The 19,910-nt window shown below is 45.8% G+C and overlaps 1 protein-coding gene across 5 annotated transcripts in view; it reads right to left on the bottom strand.

Annotated features, from left to right (window-relative positions):
- The window catches only part of LOC139687522 (bromodomain adjacent to zinc finger domain protein 2B-like), a 247,317-nt gene that overhangs the window by 139,036 nt on the left and 88,371 nt on the right, over positions 1-19,910 (bottom strand). For 3 of the 5 annotated variants that reach the window (XM_071584747.1, XM_071584725.1, XM_071584717.1), the window contains exon 2: positions 1,544-1,573. The exons of the other annotated variants lie outside the window; for them this stretch is intronic. In XM_071584747.1, coding sequence (XP_071440848.1) covers positions 1,544-1,554 — 11 coding nt within the window. In that variant the 5' untranslated portion in view covers positions 1,555-1,573. The remainder of the gene's footprint in view (positions 1-1,543; positions 1,574-19,910) is intronic. 5 annotated transcript variants of the gene reach the window in all.

The raw sequence follows: 19,910 nt of genomic DNA on the forward strand, positions 1-19,910 counted from the left end.
TTGAATTACTAAAAAAACTAACTGGCTGCCCCACGCTTTCCCCTTCCATAACCCCGAACATGTTCCTCGCACTTTTAACTCCAATTCCGGAGCGAATTATCGAAAAAGGATGCTCGCGAAGTAAGTCACGGTTTAGAAAATCATTCGCCGAACCATATCCGATACTAACGATTCCTTAATGAAGATAATTCCCGAAACACCTGCAAGATCTTTCGCCACCGGCTTCAAAATTTCCACGACACGGCCACGTTTTCTCCCCTCCCAGATACGTTGACTATAACAGTGGGAGCAGCCTCGAAAAAAACCTAAGCGATCATAGATAAAAAGGGGAAAAGAAATTTCGACGTCCGGTTCGTTAAGCGAGGTATTTCCTCTCAAACGAGTCCGAAATAATTCCGACCGCTACGTGTCCATTTAGCGAGGGGAGATGTGATAAGGCCTTCCAAAATTATGGAGTGGGGAGGATGTGAAGGATGCAGTGCACTTCGGGAAAATGTACTACCTAGAAAACACATGACACACCCAATACTTTATAACACTTACGCCAAACATATCAACCAAGATACACAAATGATGAGTCATTAAACCTTGTGACGGGATACGTAAGATAATTATCCTGAAACGATTCATCAAACCGACGCGTCTTGCTCGCCAAATCACTCTTCCCCACAGTCTTTTAAAACTACGAAAACTTCATTCCAGCGGAGAGAGCAACTACGCCTTCCTGTCATCAGCATCGTCGCCACCGCCATCACCGTCCACATGTGCAGCAGAATGCAAGTGACGAATCACGAACTCATCCGCTAAGGGAAGAAAAACCGCTCGGGCAAAAAACTATGGCTGTGTTTCCTTGTGAACTTGAGGAAGCAGATTATAGAGTAGGCGTACCATAGCGAAAAAGGAGACGTTGAACGTCCTTCGCTGTTAAGGAGGAGATGAAAGAAAGTGGCGACTGACCGGCTCAACCTCATGTTACGTGCTAATATTTCATTTCTTGATGGGACTCAAACAGATTAAACAAAAAATAAGGAAAATTGATGGCAGTCTCAAACTAATGCCTTGCGGAACTAGTTCCGTTCTCTTATCAGCAGGAATCACCCAGCTATTCAAAAGAGGGATAACCACGTGAAAGGGGTGATGGAGGAGGTTTAATCTAAAATATTTAAAATAAATGCTGTTAGGTATCTAAAATAAAGATTTCGTGTGGCATTCACTGTTTCGCTTATTTCTACAAAATAACTAAGACGGAGGACATTAGCGTAAACCTAAGAAAAAGTAGATAAAACATTTCGGAGAGGAACCATGAGTCTACGATGAAAGCATGCGAGCACCTCCGAGGAAGTAAAACGCACCAAAACGCAGAGTTAAAACCACAATGTCTCCCCCTACAATTTACTTCGAAATCAATATAGACTCGCATTCACAGACACGGTGAGTTTAAAAGCGCACGCTTTAAGTCTCGCCGAATCAACGGCGACGTGGGATATCTCCTGAAATGAAAACTTACGAAACACTTTTCTTTTGCTGTTACTGCGAAACCTACCATGCGGACATCGAATCCCAGCCGTGAAACCTGCAAAAATAGGAAACATACTAATTACATGTATAAACCCTACGCTCAAGTGAGCCCTATAGATAATACCACACTTCGTGAGGTTTAATACGAGATCTATCAACGACTACGAGCAAACCACGATGCATTAGCCACATGCGTCACATCGAACACGACAACATTGCGTGCACTTGACATCAGATCGTGAGAAAATCATTTGAAAAAATTCTTGTAAAACTTTTGTTTTGAGCTGACGTTCTACCCTTGACACGAATAAAACAGGACAAAGAAAAGTTTCCACGCCAATTTGAACAACAGCTGCAGGTTTGTTTGGAGAAAAACATCTTGGTAATTTACCAACTGAACTGGATTTAAACTTCACGAGAGCAATTAAACGTCCACCGAAACTCATCTTACAACGCCAGTCTCGTCATACAGTGCTCAATTCATTTGAAAAAACTAAGTATTTTTATCCAAACAAACTCAAAAACCACCAAAATAGCAAAAAGAATTGCACTAATCAACTATAAAGCGTATTGTAGCTCATTTATGTTAAACATATGTGCATATGTTAATCGCGATAATGTTAAAACATGGACTAAGGTAGACACATAAGACAAATAAGTACAAGAATAGAAACCATGCTGAGTGGATGCAGACATTTAGTTTTGTGAGATAAGTACACGTTGCAAAGAGCTTAGCATGACACGAGAAAGATAAATTGGGGTAGGCAAAGTATAATACACCTATGCATTTCTTCGACCTTAGAAATCTTCTTCTACCTCACGACATGACGACAGCAAATCAAAATTTCACGTCTAATAAATCCGAACAGTAGCATCATAATATGCTGAATACAGCCTTTATGTTTCACCTAAAGATCACTATTCGGTAGTAATCTATTCGGTAATAACCAAAATGAATTATATAAAAATTTTCAACAAATATGGAAGATAAAACAACAGCAATAATAGAAACAATCCAGAACATATTTGTAATATACCGGTAGTGCTCAATTTTATCCAATTTACAACCAAACTTCAAAATGCCTTTACTTTATACCGCAATATTAATCATCACGCATTTTTGTTAAACATTATCACCCACTTGGGGCACGTGAATGGTTGAATATCTGCATTGCAAATGCAGAGGCGATAATTCAGAACTCTAACCTGATGAACGAGAACGACGGGAGTTTGCGGAGGTTGACAATGTAACTCTGTCTTGCGAGTTCCCCTATTGATAATTTTTGAAAGGATTTCAACTTTATCATTATATTTTTACGCATCAAATGATTTCATTTTGGAGAGGATTTCTCCGTGGTCTGTAGAAAGTGCCAATGTACTCATAGTGCATTTACTCCAAACAACGTCCACTGTGCAACTTCGACGAATTACCACCAAATGGGAAGACGACGAGCCGCATAAGACACTCTTTCCAAACGACGCGCCAGCGACTACACCATGAGACTGACTTTTTTGTACATCTCCTCCCGAGATTTCACAGCAGCGCGTGCGCTACATCCCGAAGATTGGCGGAAAGGATAAAGAGTGCACAGAAATAAAAATGACAGAAGAAAGATCCCGCCCCGGCAAGTTGGACGATCCCACACTGATGAACCCCGCCGGTGGAACCGTTTCACCGCATTGGAACGGGCAGGTAGGGCGCCAATTTGCCAGGCGTGGGGGAGGGCAGGGGGCGGAGACGGGAGGGGGAGGTGGGGGGGTGGGGGGGGAGAGCCGAATAAAAAAAATGGGAGGATTATTTCCTTTTTTAGGCATGGACGCGATGTGCGGGGCAGGGGAGGGCTCGTGTGAAGGCCGGCTTGCGTGCGTGACTCGATCCGAGACGTGTATCATCGCCGGCCGGCTCTTTCCTTCGCAGTTAGCCGGAGGGGAGACGGAGAGTGGGGGAGGGTGCGGAGGGGCGCGCGAAGAGAACCAGCGGCCCGAGAGAAAGAAAATGGAGGAGGGAATGCGGGAGGGAGGGACGCGGACTCCGAAGAGGCCGAGAAGGATTTGATCCCCGGTCTGCCTCCCACGGACCTGTTCTACAACGACGCCGAGAACAGGCAAGTCAGCTGTCAATTCCGTGAAAATGCATAATTAGTGCTGCTTTGACACTAAATTCACGTATATCAGAGTGCGGTTGATTATAATGCAATCGAAGAGAATGCGCTCGATACGCAAAAACGTGCTCCAATACGATCGGACTAAGGTCAACATTAATGCCGTTCACAGATGCTGCATGGCAGCCGCCGGATGATCTCAATGATTACGTCATTTTGCCAAGTTCCTCCGCTACATCCCAATCCCCGTACCCTCCTCTCCATAATCATTTCTTGGTCTTCGAACCTGTAATCGCAGCCTTAGGACTAATCGGTTTCACGGCTAGCAACTTATTGCAGATAGGGGACGAAACGTCTTGACAAAGCTTCTAAAATAGCATGGACGATTCTTGGGAGGCTCGTCTGAAACATCAACCTTCTCGGATCACCATCCATCAACATATTCACGGATAGCAAGAGAACGGAGTTTTGATTGAAAATTGGAATGCAACACTTCACGGGAGGCATCACAGGAAATTTGCAGACAAGAACAGACTAAGCCCATGGAAAAGTCGCACGATTTATAACGAGATCGAAGATAAATCAAAGCGCCCTACGATTGGAAGGAAATCGGAGTGTCTTTCGACACGACGATCAAAATATCCAGATAGATGGGACTTAAAATATTCCACGTTCGAGTTCATTTCCGCCGCTGCGGGCACAATCGGGAGTTCCTACTCGTCCTTGAGAGACGACCAGCTCAGTGATAAAATTCGAGGCCTTCCTATGGAACACAATCGAAGTGATAAACACGCAAGTACAGTTTTAGCTGGGAAAATGAACGACTCTCGTGATCCTAGGAGTGAGCGATAAATAACCTAAATATTTATATTGGGCAAATTATTCCTTTTCTCACTCACCGTTTTGTTACTCTACTCCTATATACATTATTTTTCCTACCTCGCAAAATGATACCCGAAAAGCGCCAAACGAACGAACTCGTTGAAATTATTGTGTACGTGTGTGTAAGCGTATAACTACACACACACACTGAAAAAAATTTGCGTGTAGGCATGAGTGTGTCACATGTATGAAACTATGTGTGTACACACACACAGTTACAGTCTAAACTTCGAAGTAGATATTTTAAGGAAAAACCGTTTAAATACGGATCTGTCTTTTCACTTGAGCGAGTTAAACGTAAGATATTATATCGGGGGTGAAGGGACACCGCCAGAGAGGACGGGATGTGCCACCCACCCATGCGTGCCTCGTACTTCAAGCCGGTTTCGTCGCACAGTGAGGAACACACGCACCCAAGTCGGGAGGAGGAGGAGAATAGGGGCGGCGAGGGGGCTTTGGGGGGTGGGGAAAGTTGGGGAGAGGGGCGTCCGGCCGGCGTGGCATTGCGGGGAGTGGAGGAGCGATGCTCTCTGCGGAGAGAATGCAATTCGCACACACACGCAAACTAAATCACGGATAACCCACATTCGCGGCGTGACATCACGCCTTATTTCCAGAGCAAGGCGGAGACAGGAGTCTCTCTTCCGCTGTTTCCTCGAAAGAACCATTCGCAAAGACGGAGCACGGGGGCTCCACAAAGACGCATTCGCAATCCTATCGAAATATCGAACGAAGTATTCACGAGGAACATACTATATGTAAGAAGAATATCGGGTCACGTTAAAGAAACATTTAGGATTTCAACTGAGAGGAATACATATGAAAGATCGTGCCTCATTTCTTTGTCCAGAAAAACCAGAAAGATGCCACGTTAACCTTGACCGCACGAGATCACCGAATCTATACAATCCGATAGGTTGGAATGAGACGCTTTCGTTCCTCTTATATCATAAGCATTTAAGTCTAGGAATCAGCTTTTTCCCTCTAAATACTACCGAAGGCATCCACGAGCAGGGCCACGACCCATCACGGAGTAAGATTGCACCGATCACGATAAAAGTTACACGAGAAAGGTCGAGCGGTCTCTGTAATTGCAGTGCGGCGCAGTCTTCCACAATACCCACGCGCTTCGTCTTCGAAAAAGGTCGCGAAAGCCGAAGAAAACGCTGCCCTCGCTTCCATCATCCGTGCTCTCTTAAAAACGCTCGGAAAATAAAGCTGACAAGTGGATGGGTGGGTGCGAGGGCGGAGGGATGCACGTCCTCTCCGGCACTCGGGAGAGAATGAATACCGACCCGCGCTTCCAGGGGGGAGAGAGAGAGAGAAAGGGGTAAAAAAGCTCATAGAGAAAAATTACAATAGCGCACCGTCCTCCTAGAAAGCGAGCCGTCATCATCGTGAAAAAAGTAACAAAATCGTCCCTTTATCATCACCCACCCCCCCATGACTTCCCATCGCCTACTGGACCCCTTCCCCCCCTTTTGTCGGCAGTCCCCCGCCATGCCCGCAAATATTCAGCCACACCCGTTGGTCCGAAAAGCACCCTCCACCCGCGCCCTCGCGGAAATCGCTTCTAGAGGCTCGATCGAAAGGGGCGGGGAGGAGGTTAGGGGGTGGAGGAGGAGGAGGAGGAGGAAAGGATGGCGGCGAGGGTTGAGAAGCGGCGCCGGGGCAGAGAGGAGTGCTCTGGTGATTGAATCGGCTGCGGCGATCGGAACGCTCCTTCGGTTTTCTCGGGTACTACTGCGGATGACGAAAGTGGAATCCAAACGGTAGTTTGGGAGGAGGTCCCGGAGAGGAAACTGCCGATAGGCCGGCAAACTGTGCGTCAAGTAGGTGACGGTTAAATCAGTTTCAAAATATTTCCCTACGGAACTATTACAGGAACATAAGGGTGCATTACACGGATTATGATGACCTCTTAAGGAGCTTGGGCGATATTTATATTTTTTTGCGAATTCTCATTTCAATTATCGGACAATTAAATTATAGAATCAAGTCTAATCTTCAAGAAAATTTAAATAACTGCTATTTAAGCACTTTAATACTGACCGGAGGGCCCGGATTCATATCCCGTTGAAACTGGGAACCCACGACTTTGCCCAGACTAGGCAATTTTTCGTCCAACTGACCTTTCTTCTAAACCGCAGGCGGTAGAATCTGGCTCCGCCACTCTGACACTCGAATTCCATACGCCGCAGGGATTAGTACGAGGTGAGCTCTATCCCTACCCACCAAACTAACCCGCGAGTTGATTACTGTAGTTGATGGGAAAATCTAAATTGCAATAATTTCTTCCTCATAGCAAATAACAAAGACTACATACCTTATCTCAATGAAAATGCAAAATATAGTCTTAATGCGGCGATAAATCACGCATTAAAACAATATTACATATTAAAAATTTATTCGATACAATCAGTTCATTAAAAGGACATAGCCCCTATTTATGAGACAAACATTTTACGTGATAAAAATTGTTAAGCATTCATTTAGATGATATTAAAAGCCACACACAGAAGAGTGGCCAACGTTCAATCTTGTTCTCTCCATACAAATGAAACAACATTATTATTCCACAAAAGTCTGCCTTTAATGCTGGAAAAACAATAAAATAACAACATCATGAAAGGGGCTCTTGTAGCATCTGAATCAAGATGAAGCTGTGAGCTAAATCGAAAATGTAGTTACAGAGAATGCAAATTGTGATATCTCCGTGTATTTAAAATGAAGTAAGGAATCGGAGAACACCACAAAATTAAAGATAGCTGAGGGCAAGGGGGGGGGGGTTACTACGGCGCCACGTAACGCGGCAAACGTCTGCTTCCCAATACCTGGCGAAACAAACAGCACCATGTGCCGCCTATAGGGGTGTGATCATAGGCTCGGAATCATTTCCCATAAACATCATCCATTCCGCCCCGAGTGCTCCTCCTTCCGCAGCGCCAGCGAGAGGGGCAAGTGGGAAAGGAGGGTGGAGAGAGGAAGGGACATGGCAAGGACGAGGAGACCGCCGCCGCTGGGGAAGCGAGGATGAAGAAGATGGCGAGCTGGTCGGGTGGTGGGAAACGAAGAATTCTACCGGTTTTAAAGCATTGGCATTCGAAAGCGCAGCGGGAGAGGAAGGCTGTCGTGAGGAGACGAACGAGGGGAGAGTAGGGACGGGGAGGCGGGAAATGGTTCGAGGGAGAGAGCTTAAAAACGGACGAGGACGGATGGACGGACTACCGTGTGAGGAGGGGGCTACTGTCGGGGAGTGGAACTAGCAGTTGAGAAAGAGAAGGGAGGGGGGGTTAAGAACGGAAGGAGGGGAGTGGGAAGAGGCGTGGGAGGCCGGTCGGTCTCCCGATGGTTCGAGGAGAGGAGCTAAAATATATATAAAAGGGCACATTGAAAGCGCAAAGCTTTGCTACCTACGCATTAATCAACTTGGTTTGATAGAGGGGTGGAGGGAAATAGTTTCAACGACGAACCATCCGTCAAGAGTGCGGTGGCAAACGGCGTCACCGATACACGTGCCTCCCCAACCCGAACGACACCACGGGTTCATGCATTTTTTTCATACAGCACGCCTGGTATATTTTCTCCCATCCCCTGAGCGGCCCTCGCCGACTAATTTGCCGGCAGCCTGGGCTCACAGGGCACATGTGAGAAAGAGATGACGACGAATCCAAGGAAGACTGACTCCTTCCTCCCTAAATATCGGGATGTGGTGAGACGGGAAAGGTGGCGGGAGAGGCTTGGATTATCCTCGGAGACAGCTGTAGGAAGCTAAAGGGAGTCGGAAACGCTAGACTCGCACGTCAGGAATGAGCGGCTGACGACCACTGAGAATGCCGAGGCGTCCGGAGACGCTAGTTCTCCCTCGTCGTTTGAGATGTTTGCACTGGGTATTTGCCCCTTCCCTTGTCTAAATACGAGAGAGAAATTAGTTGGCACAATGTCAGTTGTAACCAAGGAATGGATAAAACTAAAAGGCGATTTATTAAAGCCGAACGGAGTAACTGCTTAAGGAAATCAATGCCGTTAGAACTAACATACTCGTATCACAGGTCCAAACTAGGTCTAGTAGTTAGTTCTTAAGTGATTTATATTAAATAGTTAGTTAGCCGGTCATTTTATAAACCATGATAGGTGATTGACACGTTAAAACTGTCAGTTGACCGATTAACCACACACATCGGCTCTCCTATTAGTCGGTCCCCCCAGTGAGTCACTGTGACGGATCACCTTCATCATTACATGACCGGCAAGCTACCGCTTAGCTGTGACAGTCGCAATTGGGCGTTAGGTGAATATTTTATCAAAGCACAGGGTATCGCTTTTGTTTACAAAAAGGATACGACAACACGTTAAATTTCATTCTGGTTCAAATCATAACTTTCATTGACATTTTTTTAATGGCCATTTCGTAAAATGAAAAGGAAAATATATTCATTCTGATATTTACCAAGGAAGAAACGTCCATATTCAAGAGGACTACTTTGGGAACTTTTTCCGTAGTAAATGCTTTTATGTTTTATAAGACTGTTGTAGAAATAAGATTTTTCAGCTCTCAATTACCACCTGTCACCCTTTGGTCACTGCGCTATACGACGGATGATTGATTTATAATGAAGTTCCAACACCGGGGGAGCAATTAGAAACGAATCATTCGGCAAACGTTGCACGATTTCTTACCATTTTTTTATCGGCAAACGCTGCACGATTTCTTACCATTTTTTTCATTTCTTCATATCTCCACAAAAAGCAAACCCATACATCACAGTTCATTAGGTAAAATTTCATGATGACCAGACAGTTGGTTTACTAAATACCCTGCATGGCCTGTGAAGCGGAGCAGTGAGGAGTCGATTCCCTAACTGATCGCTCATTCTGCCAGCGGGGGACACGTCCTTCATGGAACAGTTTTCAAATCACGAATCTTGCAAACGATCTCCAATTGCTAGTAGTCGTGGTGCTTACAGTCGCGTTACACTGGGCTTCGTACAGCAAAGTTTTGAGGACGATGATTTGTTGCTTTCGTCATCCAAAATAGAAAAATTAAGGATCAAGTACGCCCGTAGTCAAACCACTTGATTGCCCACCTGGTTTGAATCCCACTTGGCAGGTAGAGAACATGATTAGCATCGAGAAATGACCGCCAGGTCAAAGCCCCCATAACTAGGCTTCCGCTATTAATTTAGTAGCTGGATGGTATTGCGAGGGCCTGAAGTGGCTCGACTGTTGTAAGGAGTCACCGTCGTTGTCCTCCTATCCGCCTAGTAATAGAGAGAGCTATATAATTAGCATATCTAGAGCCAAAGATGCCAATAATTCCTCTATCCACAACTTGACGTACGTGTTCTTGCCACTCTTGCAAGATTGACACATTTAGGGGAAGATACAACCGACTGGTCCACGGAGATCATACTAAGATCTGAACTAAAATAAATCTCCCGGTTATTCTGTCAATCTTTCTGATCCTAAATTAGCAGTCGGATACTGCCGCTGCAGAAGACCACTAATATTTCCTCCTCTCTGTGTGGGCGCGCGGGCAACGTTGCCCCCCCTCCCCGCCCCAAAGGTCCAATTGAACATCTGAGCGGGGCAACTCAAAGAGTCAGCTGGCTGTCATCCTTTGTGTGGGGCGCCATTTTGGAGCGACTGCAGCGCACCAAGCGATAATTTAGGCGGCGATTGCCCAAAAGAAGACGCGCCGCACCTAGGACGACGGCAGTGGAATCAGAGCGCTCTCGTCTCCCCCAAAAGAAAAGGCAGGCCTGGGTGGCGGGGGGGGTTTATGGTAGGAAGGTGAGGAGGGGCTCGGGGGAGTGGAGGTGGAAGGAGGAGGTTGGTCTTCCCCCCCTTGCGCGAGGCAAGGGCGGGTGGTGGCTGCTGCTTACGAGCCAGCACAACCGGCGGCCCTTCCCCCCTTTTTTAAGCTCCCCTTCCGTTTTTACGAGCCCCGCCACCGCGTCATGTCGACGGCGCCAGCGGATAACCCGAAAGCCGGGGAGAGCGTCCCGAGAGGGAGGAAAAACCTCGTCACTCACGGATGGATTCCTCGCCCCGCATCCTCTAGAGTCGCCTCCAAAAACTCAGGAAGGTGAGCGAGGCCATCGATATTAATTGAATAGACAACGGAAACTGCTTAACAATCCGGAAGAGCGGATGCACTGGCGGAAGGGTCACCGGTGCACCAGAAGGAGGAGCTTTGAAAAGAGACGGAACGCCAATGTTTCGAGGAATGAAAACTTCCATCGGGCGACAAAATTTACAGAAACACCAGGCAACCGAAATATTGAACGTATACCTACAACCACTCCTAAGGTATACATACACTTAAGAGAGTAGATACTCCCATGGATGTGAATTTTGACTGCTCTCGCTTACTCAATAGACCCGTATTCATTTTACGCCATCGAAAGTGTATGATAATGACGACGCTGGGCCACTGACTCCCGGAAACGAGAAGATTCCTCCTCGCAGATTAGCCAAAGGGTTCATAGGAAGTTTATCCACCTTAAAGACTGCTTTCGATAGCCGGCGCATTGATGACATACATGACGATCCTCCCTCCTCCCCGTCCCAGCGACACGAAAAACACCTTGTGGCAGCTCGCAGTGCGGTAATACGTACTTACAAATCAGTTGCAGGGGGATGGGAGAAGGTTGGAGGGCGATGGCTCGCGTGTGCGAAGGAGGCGGAGAGGGACGCAGCAAATGGAACGAAAAGGGGTAGAGTGTGTGTGTGAGTGAGATGGGAGGGGGAGGAAAGGGAATATAGCGGGGTGGCGCATTCGCATTTTGAAAGGATTGAGAAGGAGGCCACGCGGCTACCTGGCGGTCGTCGAAGACGCGCGGGGAGGGAGCAACTCGCAGCCGAGCAAAGCGAAAAAGGTGACCGATGGAGGGGAGGAGGTGAAGGGGGGAGGAGGGGAGTGGGGGGGTTGTGCGGGGGGCGGAGGGTTCGGAAAGGGGGAATGGAGGGAAAATGTCCGGGTGGTATTTTTTCAGGAAAGGACGGGGAGGGGAGGCGGTGGGGTGGGTTGGAGGAGAAATGACGAGGGAGGGGGGTTTGGGTCGGCGAGGGTTGGAAAGGGGGAGTGTGGGAAAAGGAGGCGGGGCGGGGGGAAAGGGATAATGAGGGGCGGGAGGGGGGAAAGAGGAGTGCGAGGATGGGAGATGAGATGGAGGGAAGAGGAGAGGAGGCTTGTAGTCACCCGCGCAAAGAAACTGAGCGCGCAGGAAGATGCATGTTTTTCGACTCCTCCCAATCTTCCGATTGAATCCCGCGCCGACAAATATTATTATGCGCTATGGCGGAAAAGTAGCAGGTCGGCTCCTATGCGGAACCGGACTCGGCAGTTTCGCTGCATTGGACACATACTCCTCACCGGAACGCCTAAAAACAATTGGAAGCCGGACGGCGAACCTTTCCAAGCATTTTTCATCCCATTCTCATTCAGTCCATGTAAATAATTGAATCGAATACTTACAACTAATTACTCCGTCAACAGGTCGATAGATTCGCAGATGCTATCAGCGACTCTATTCTAAATGACTGGACGAGGATTCATACGAGATGTATTATACTAAGAGGTTCGAATGAGTTGGAAGGGATTTTTCATTTAACAATCAGAATTAATCGGGATTTATTTCAAATGAAAGCTTTGATGGGCTATGCAATACTAGAACGACGAGGCCTAGCGTCCATATCATTATTGTTTTTCATTCGATTTAAAAACAAAATAAAAGGGGTCGACTAATCTGATTCATTTACACAGGTGATCGAATTCTTCGCTCAAACAAAATCGAGAGCAATAACGTCCTTTCATAACACTTTCGACGAAGCACGCGGGGATGCAAGACCCAGGGCCGGCAGTGGTCGAACAATCACTGGCAAGGGGGGGGGGCTTCCATGCATTCTCGAAAGGAGTGGGAATTTGCGTCCGCGTACATAGGCAGGCGTACATACGTACATTATCCGCGGTCGATGCGTGTGTGCCGCGAGATCGAGAACGTTGTCTTGGCGGCGACTCCGCGCGTTCCTGACTCGTGATCGATTCAAGAGCGAGGGAACCAGCCGCTTTAATCTCGCCTCGCCGTTGTTGTAACCCCGCGTACCCTGCCAAGGTTTCATTCCCACCCACTCTCCCTTTTAATTTCGAGCGATCGGTAATCACCGCGAGGACTGTTTTATTTAATTTTTTTTCAAAAATTACACCGGGGCATCATCACTCGCGCGAGCGTAGGCCTCGCGATCGACGAGGCGACAGACACGTACCCGTTTAGGCATCCCTCGGCACATCAAAACGGACACGGGGGCCCTGAATTCGGCGATTCGAAGCATCCCCCCCCTCTTCGATCTTCGAAACACCCTTCGGCCTCCCCTGGACAATCACAGGATCAAACATCGGCCACTCCAAATCGATTAATCGGAAGAATTGAATTGAAATTACAAAAAATACACCGTTTCCGTGAAGAAGAGCGCTCGGCATCCTGGATTCTCGAGATTTGCGAGCGAAACCAATGGTTACTGCGAGCCTTTAGTCATGTATCGTAACCGCAAAATTGACAATCGTTATACAAGCGCGCTTTCTTAAGTAGTACAATATAAAGCGGTTGCCAAGACAGCCAAAAATAGCCGAAGAACTCCATATCTTTCGCGTTATTTACTATATAAACTGGTCAAATTATTTTCTGCATTTGTCCATCGGAACAATAATAATCTCAGAGACCGTCTAAGTCGTATCACGCAACAATAGAATGGCCAAGCATCGTCCTTCCACTATCCAGAAAGACTACGAAAATGCCAACAAAAATGAATATGCACAATAGATGCATTCGCCATTAAATCAGAACCTGCTCAACATGGAATTCAAATGAGTACCACGCAAATAACTGCGCAACTATTCGAGATTATGACACTATGCTCTATTCATTCCTGAGAATTTTTTCATCGTCAGCTTGGGAGATAGAACAAAGAATGAAAAACAAGTCGAACATTTAAAAGGTTTCATGTAACTGAGTACTAAGATAAATGCGTTTACTGCATATCACTCAAGTCAACACATTAAGAAAGGGTTCCTCGATTAAAGTAATTTCATAGTATAGGTAGTAGTATTTAGGGGAAGCGACCGACAGCTGAGCTCATTTGGGATGGACAGGAAATGATGAAGGCTGGAGAGAAACCCGGCGTCGGCATTAGCCTACTCTTAACGAAATGCGCAAGGGTGTCCGCAGCTTACTGCCCCATCAGACGGACGGCGTACTCACCCTCACTCATTCACCAAAGTGCCCTCCACAAAGCATCTCAAGTAGGGATCGAGATACCAATGAAAAATATTCGACGCCGCTGGTATTCGAACACGGGCCCTCTGAGTGGGAAGCCAGTACGATAGCCACCGCAATATCTCGATCCTTAAGTATTTGCATTTTTCGAAAATTACCTCCACGAATGTAATCTCCTAAGTACTCAAATTTATCAAATGGAGTATCGCGAGAGTACTCACCACATGCATACATATACGCTCTCGAATTAAAACCAGATAATGAGCATATATTTTCTGAATTTGCTCCAGCATAGGCAAAAGCAAATACTGCCTTAGCAAGGAATAACCAGAAAGTCAAATTGGATATTTTGTGCAAACAGTCTGTCAGTGCTCTAATAGCTCTTTTTGTGGGGTAGGGAGGAGGGGAATTGAAACAAACATAAATTTTGCCTTTATTGTTATTGTATTTAAGTTATCGAAACCAGGCATCGACTACGTAAAAGTTCGTTTCCATATGAGTGAAATTAATACCTTTCCTAGCTTATATTTAGTTTTTGCCCACTGCGAGGTTTAAGTGCCAATTTTTTGCCAATGGTTTCATGATGAGGCAAATTGTATAGCGGAACGGACGCCTTTATCCAATGTGTAAGCAAACTCTGGGAACCAATACGCCTTCGAAGGCATTTGTGATCCTCACCTGAAATCACGCTCCGCGAGGGATCGATTATTCGGACACCAGTTACCAAATATTCACACACAAAGAACGTAAGATCACACATTTATCATTGATTCATTTCAAGTACGAAATAAAAATGAAATTAGGGGATTTGACTGATAATAAATAAAAGTCTGATAATTTCCCAAAAGTTTTGCGGAAAATATAGGTATTTGATACTTCTTAGAAGTATCCAAGATACAGATGGAGATTACCAAGACAGCACAAGTGTTTACTAGTTATTCAACTGAATTATGAAATATAATGAGAAATATTTCCAAAAAGTTGAAAGTGAACGCGTGAGACAATCACAAACATATGCCTTACGGCCGACAAAAAAACAGACACCAGTTAAAAATTACGTACGCATAATGTTCCAGATTGAAACTGAATAACATATCACTGAGTGGCCATGTTACAATTCCATTCATTCAAAATTTATTCACGCCACAAATGGGAGACTTTCATTCATAACTGCAAAATAATATTTTATCGCCATGAAAATATAGGTCAGGCCTCTTTAACTCAAATTTGTGAAGGCAACACGGCGGAAGGCGCACATAACTCCCAACCATAAGTTCAATGTCCCTTTTTCACGCATATATCACCTCTCTCGCTTGGGGGAGTGTAATTATGCTGACTCAGCAAACAAAATGCGAAGCATGCCGATGCCCCGTAATTGGCCGACAAAGTGACATAAAAATGGAACTGTTTTACATCTTATTACCGCTTAAAGTGGACGTGTCATTTAAATGCTTAGCGCCTGAGTAAAACGCTTTAAAATAAACGAGCACGGTTTATGGGAAGCTGTTTCGGCAAACTTAAAATAATATCGAGGGCGAACCAATGCAAAAATAAAACCCAAACTCTGTGCAAACCAAAATACAGCGTCGCAACAAATATTTCTGACTCCCAGTCCAATATTTTTAATTATGCGACAGAGTACCCTTGCAACTACGAATTAAATCAGCCCACGTAATTTTAATTGTGCCAAGGTCTCACTAATTTTAAAGCAACGACGAACATCTTTTTTTCTCATTTATACTTCAATATTATGAAAAAACCCCACGGATGAACAACAATTTCAAGAACCCTCGAGTATACAACTCCTTTTTAACAGTCTCTCTCAACTAGAAGAGTTGCTTCAGCGAGAACTACAACGGGAGGAACGTCACTATACTATATGTGTCCCTTCCCTGACTTTAATGCCATCGGGACGCAAACACGTGTAAGTGTGCACATATTTACTCTGGCTGGAAAACTCTGTGAGTCTGGCTGCAAGTCCCACAAACAACGCATAATCAGCCGCTTTGTCAACAACCCCCCCCCCCTGCACGTCGTGGAGGACTCCTTCCCCCCGCCCGTCTCCTCCTTCATTCCCACCCCCGCCGGTCTCCGTCCATCCAGTTAGATAGAAGAGAGCGATCGAGTAAAAATATTTAAGTGCCGGGAACGCTTCCTTCCTCCTTTCGAAAATGCTTTCTATCGCAATCGCCATCCGATTTCACAACCCTTGGATGCACGGAGCCGATTATCCCCTCCCTCTTAAAGGATCCCGCAAACAAAGGAGGAAAAATGAGCAGAAATATGAATCTGCATACCAACGTTAACTAACTCTCTACTGAGAAGTCGCAGCATAAACGTCGAGTTTTTCGACAAACCAGTAAAGAGGTAAGTTTCTAAGTAGGTAAATGCTATTCTGGCCACTCTTCGATCGCATTTGCGCCGAAATAGCGATAACACAAATATTTTTGGACGTAACGAAGCGAATACGACCAAGCTATTCAGAGCGTACGCCGTAATGTTGAGTAAATATTTGTCAAAAAATATACATTTTCCCATAAATATCATAAACACAAACTCCCTTATTATATGAAGACATAGAGAAGAATTTATTGGAATTTGACCATTACGTCAACAAATGCTACGATGATAAACGGGTTTCACCCTTAACTGTCAAGACGATCCGTCAATTCAACTCGATCATTTAAAAAAACGAGTTTTACGTGACCAAGATGTTACTTTAATCACTTTTCGAGCAAAAAAACTTGTTTAAGTAACATATTTTGTCCATGGAGTACGCCATATTAGGTACATTACATAAACCTAGCGGATACGAATAGAAGTTTTCATATGACCTAGTCATTTCACTTTCACCCCTACACAGATAGGGGGGAAAGTAATATGATTAAGTTTCCAGAAAATTTATTCCAGGTATTTTGAAAATTATTATAGAAACTGGATAAGCTTATTATTATCCCATTTAGTTTATACTTTCCAGTCCATACATTGTAAAAACAATGCAATAACTCAATCTGCTATTGATATAAAAAGAGACTCGATGAACAGGGCGAACAAAAGCAATCTGCAGTACGAAAAAACAACATAAGATACGCGAATTTCGATTTTTAGAAATTAATGAATTCCATAGCATACTAATTTGAAAGATTAAAACCGGGTGATGACGCGTTCCAAGCTCACAACACTAACATGTACAACATTAACTCCGATAGTGAATATGATAAATACACGTAGACTAAACTATAAGGGTTGCATAGGCAGATGCGTCGTGATTTGGTAGCATTGCAATGACATTTCCGCTCTCCTACGGTGAACATGGCCGCTGGGACGAGTGTTCGTCTCGCTCTCTGCAGGAGTCGTCCTGAATTCCACTCCCTCGGGAGGTTGAGATCCGTGGGGGAGGCGAAGGGGGGAATTCCCCCGAAATATTTCGTAGGAGAAAAAAATGTACATAATGCAAAAAAGGCGATCATCCGGAAAGCAAAAGAGTCCAGGATTACCACGCACACGAGGTTTGAAGCAACACGATTTTTTGAACTTTACATAAGTGGAATGGGCATTTTGGAAGCTATAAAATGGGCAATATATTTCTCATACATGAATTTTTAACTTCAATTCATTGAATGACTGACAATTCATCTGAACATGACCGTAAATATATACCAATACATTATTTTTTTTTAACGGTCAGCTTTCATCGAAGGATATCGCGGGATCTCTAGATATCAGCGTCTGTAATTCAACAATAATTGAAAAAAATTGAACACTGAAAATTAGCTCGGCAATCATGGGCATGCATTTTCGCGTTTTCCTGCATCTGCGGCCCATTTTGGCATACTTTACTCTGTCTCCCTACTGATATAGATTAATAAATGACTAGCAATTGGCAATACGCGCATTTCATCGAAATACATAATTGAATCCACGACGGGGGAACGCTTCTTGCAGCAAATGGGCAGGGCAAGGTGTTGCAATGCAGCCAGGCAATGCAAGAAAATCGCTATTGATTAACGATAATTTACTCCGACCGTTAGAAGCCCATCGCCGTCTGAAACATTAATACTCCCATTCCTCCAATTTCTCTCAAACGCAGCGCTACTGTGACCGAAGGGGATTTTTCCGCCGACACTGGATTTTGGGAGAATTTCCGTGGGCACTGCTCCCTCCCACACAGCTGCGACACTCGGTCCCGCCTCAGTGCCACCACCACCTACCGCCGCTACGTCCCTCTCTCCTCCCCCGGGCTACTCCCTCCCCGGTCCCCCGAGGGCTCTCCTCGCCCCCACGAACGACTCATGGGTTTCGGGCAAGGCGGCGGCGGGCTGCTTCGTGGGGGATTCCGCTCTATTGATTTAATTTCGTGTAAGGCGCGTACGCGCCCCGTTTTTAACGGCAGTGTCGCGCATTTCGGCCACTTTAGTAACGGTGCCATCTCCACGGGCAAGGACGCGCTCTCGACCTAGCCTCCCGGAGTCTCTCCCACGGAACGGCCCCTACCTTTTTACGCCACCCGGGTCCCAGTGTCTTTTCCTCCCTCGGCCACCCCTCCCGCCACCTCCTCTTCACCCCCATTCTACAAATCCATCCACCCAGTGCGCTAGCAAACGACAGGGACGACAAGGGAGGAGGGAATGCAAGCGCACCCCCTCCTCCCCGTGTGGGTGGACGATGAGGCTCGGACGACCCCTCGCGAAATCGCTCCGCAACGAGGCCTTGAGACGACGCAGCGGGGCTTCGACCCCCGAAGGACCAAACGTCCGCTACAAATGGATGCACGAACGAGCCAAAGAAAGGGAGAGAGAGGGAGAGGCGAGGGGCCCACATCCCAGCTCGTTTTACATTCAGCCTCGCTCGGCTTACGAAATGCACGTGGAACGATGGCTGGAATTAGAGATTTCGTACTCTTGCGAATTAATAAACATCTTTTGGCATAGTGAAGCGATGGAATGGTATCTGAAATCCCTTCGGCCCGAATTATCACACACCATACCCAAAAGATAACGAATGCCAACTGTTAGCTTCTCCGGACCAAAACTCTTGCTAACGACACAAATAGAGAATTTTAGCGTGATATTTTCTCAGCAACGAACCGCTTCCATGTAAACACCACTCATTTAGTTGGGAATGTCATGGGATGCATCAGGCTGGCACCTGTTTACACACAGTTACGTATTTTTGCCACCACCCCGGTTCGCGAAATAGGTTTGCGTTCGGGATACCACGAATGTACGACACTTGATTTTTTTGGCAAAAACCGGACGCAAGTAATGCAATGTCATTTACTCTTTTTAAATGCATTCTCCCTACGACGAGCTACAGGGAGGATATAGTATAAATGCGTGAGGCTGAACCCGAACGAAGGAAAGGCCGCCATATTATTCCCGATTAACGATCAGAAGAATCGAGCAGCGGGGCTCGAGCCGTTTCCCACCCACCCACCCACGGCCTCGGGCTCCCTCGGCTGAGAAAGCCAGGGAGGGGGCGGAGGGAGGGGAAGGAAGGGGGGTGGGTGGCCCACGCGGCTGATCTCACTCGCCGTAAAACACCCAAATGGAAATGGCGGCCGACCCGACGACGACATGCCCTCTGTCCTAATTAGTTGCGTAGGTCGCTCATTAGGTCAGTCCAATAGATGAAAAACGCTGACGAGAGTTTCCCTTTTTAATTTAATTATTATGTAACAGGTTATATCCGAAATTAAAGAATTTCAACGGACAAATGTGCGTTTAAACAAAATTTACGGGATTGCAGGAAATATTTCCTTCACACCGATTGTATGCAACAGGAAAATAAATAAATGAGAATTTAATTTTTTCAAAGCATTACAGGAAATTAGTGATTAAAGTAAAAATCTGTATCGTCGCAACGCTACTATCACTACTTGTTCTATTACTTCATCATATGTCTCTATTTTGACTCTATTCGCCTTTACCTCTAGCCCTGAACGTTCTTTTTCACCTGTAATGTAGTCAATTCAATTTTTTTTACTTCCTTGACAACTCAGGTAACCTTTTCCCTTTTAAAGCACAATTCCTTCTGATATGCGTCCCATCAAATTAGCCTGTCGTCTTCTCAGAAATTAGCTTTTCATCCTTTCACAGCCTCAATGATACACAGGCCCAAGAATGAGGAAAGA

This window comes from Hetaerina americana, unplaced genomic scaffold (assembly GCF_022747635.1).
Source record: "Hetaerina americana unplaced genomic scaffold, ioHetAmer1.1.p SCAF_1, whole genome shotgun sequence".
Lineage (NCBI taxonomy): Eukaryota > Metazoa > Arthropoda > Insecta > Odonata > Calopterygidae > Hetaerina > Hetaerina americana.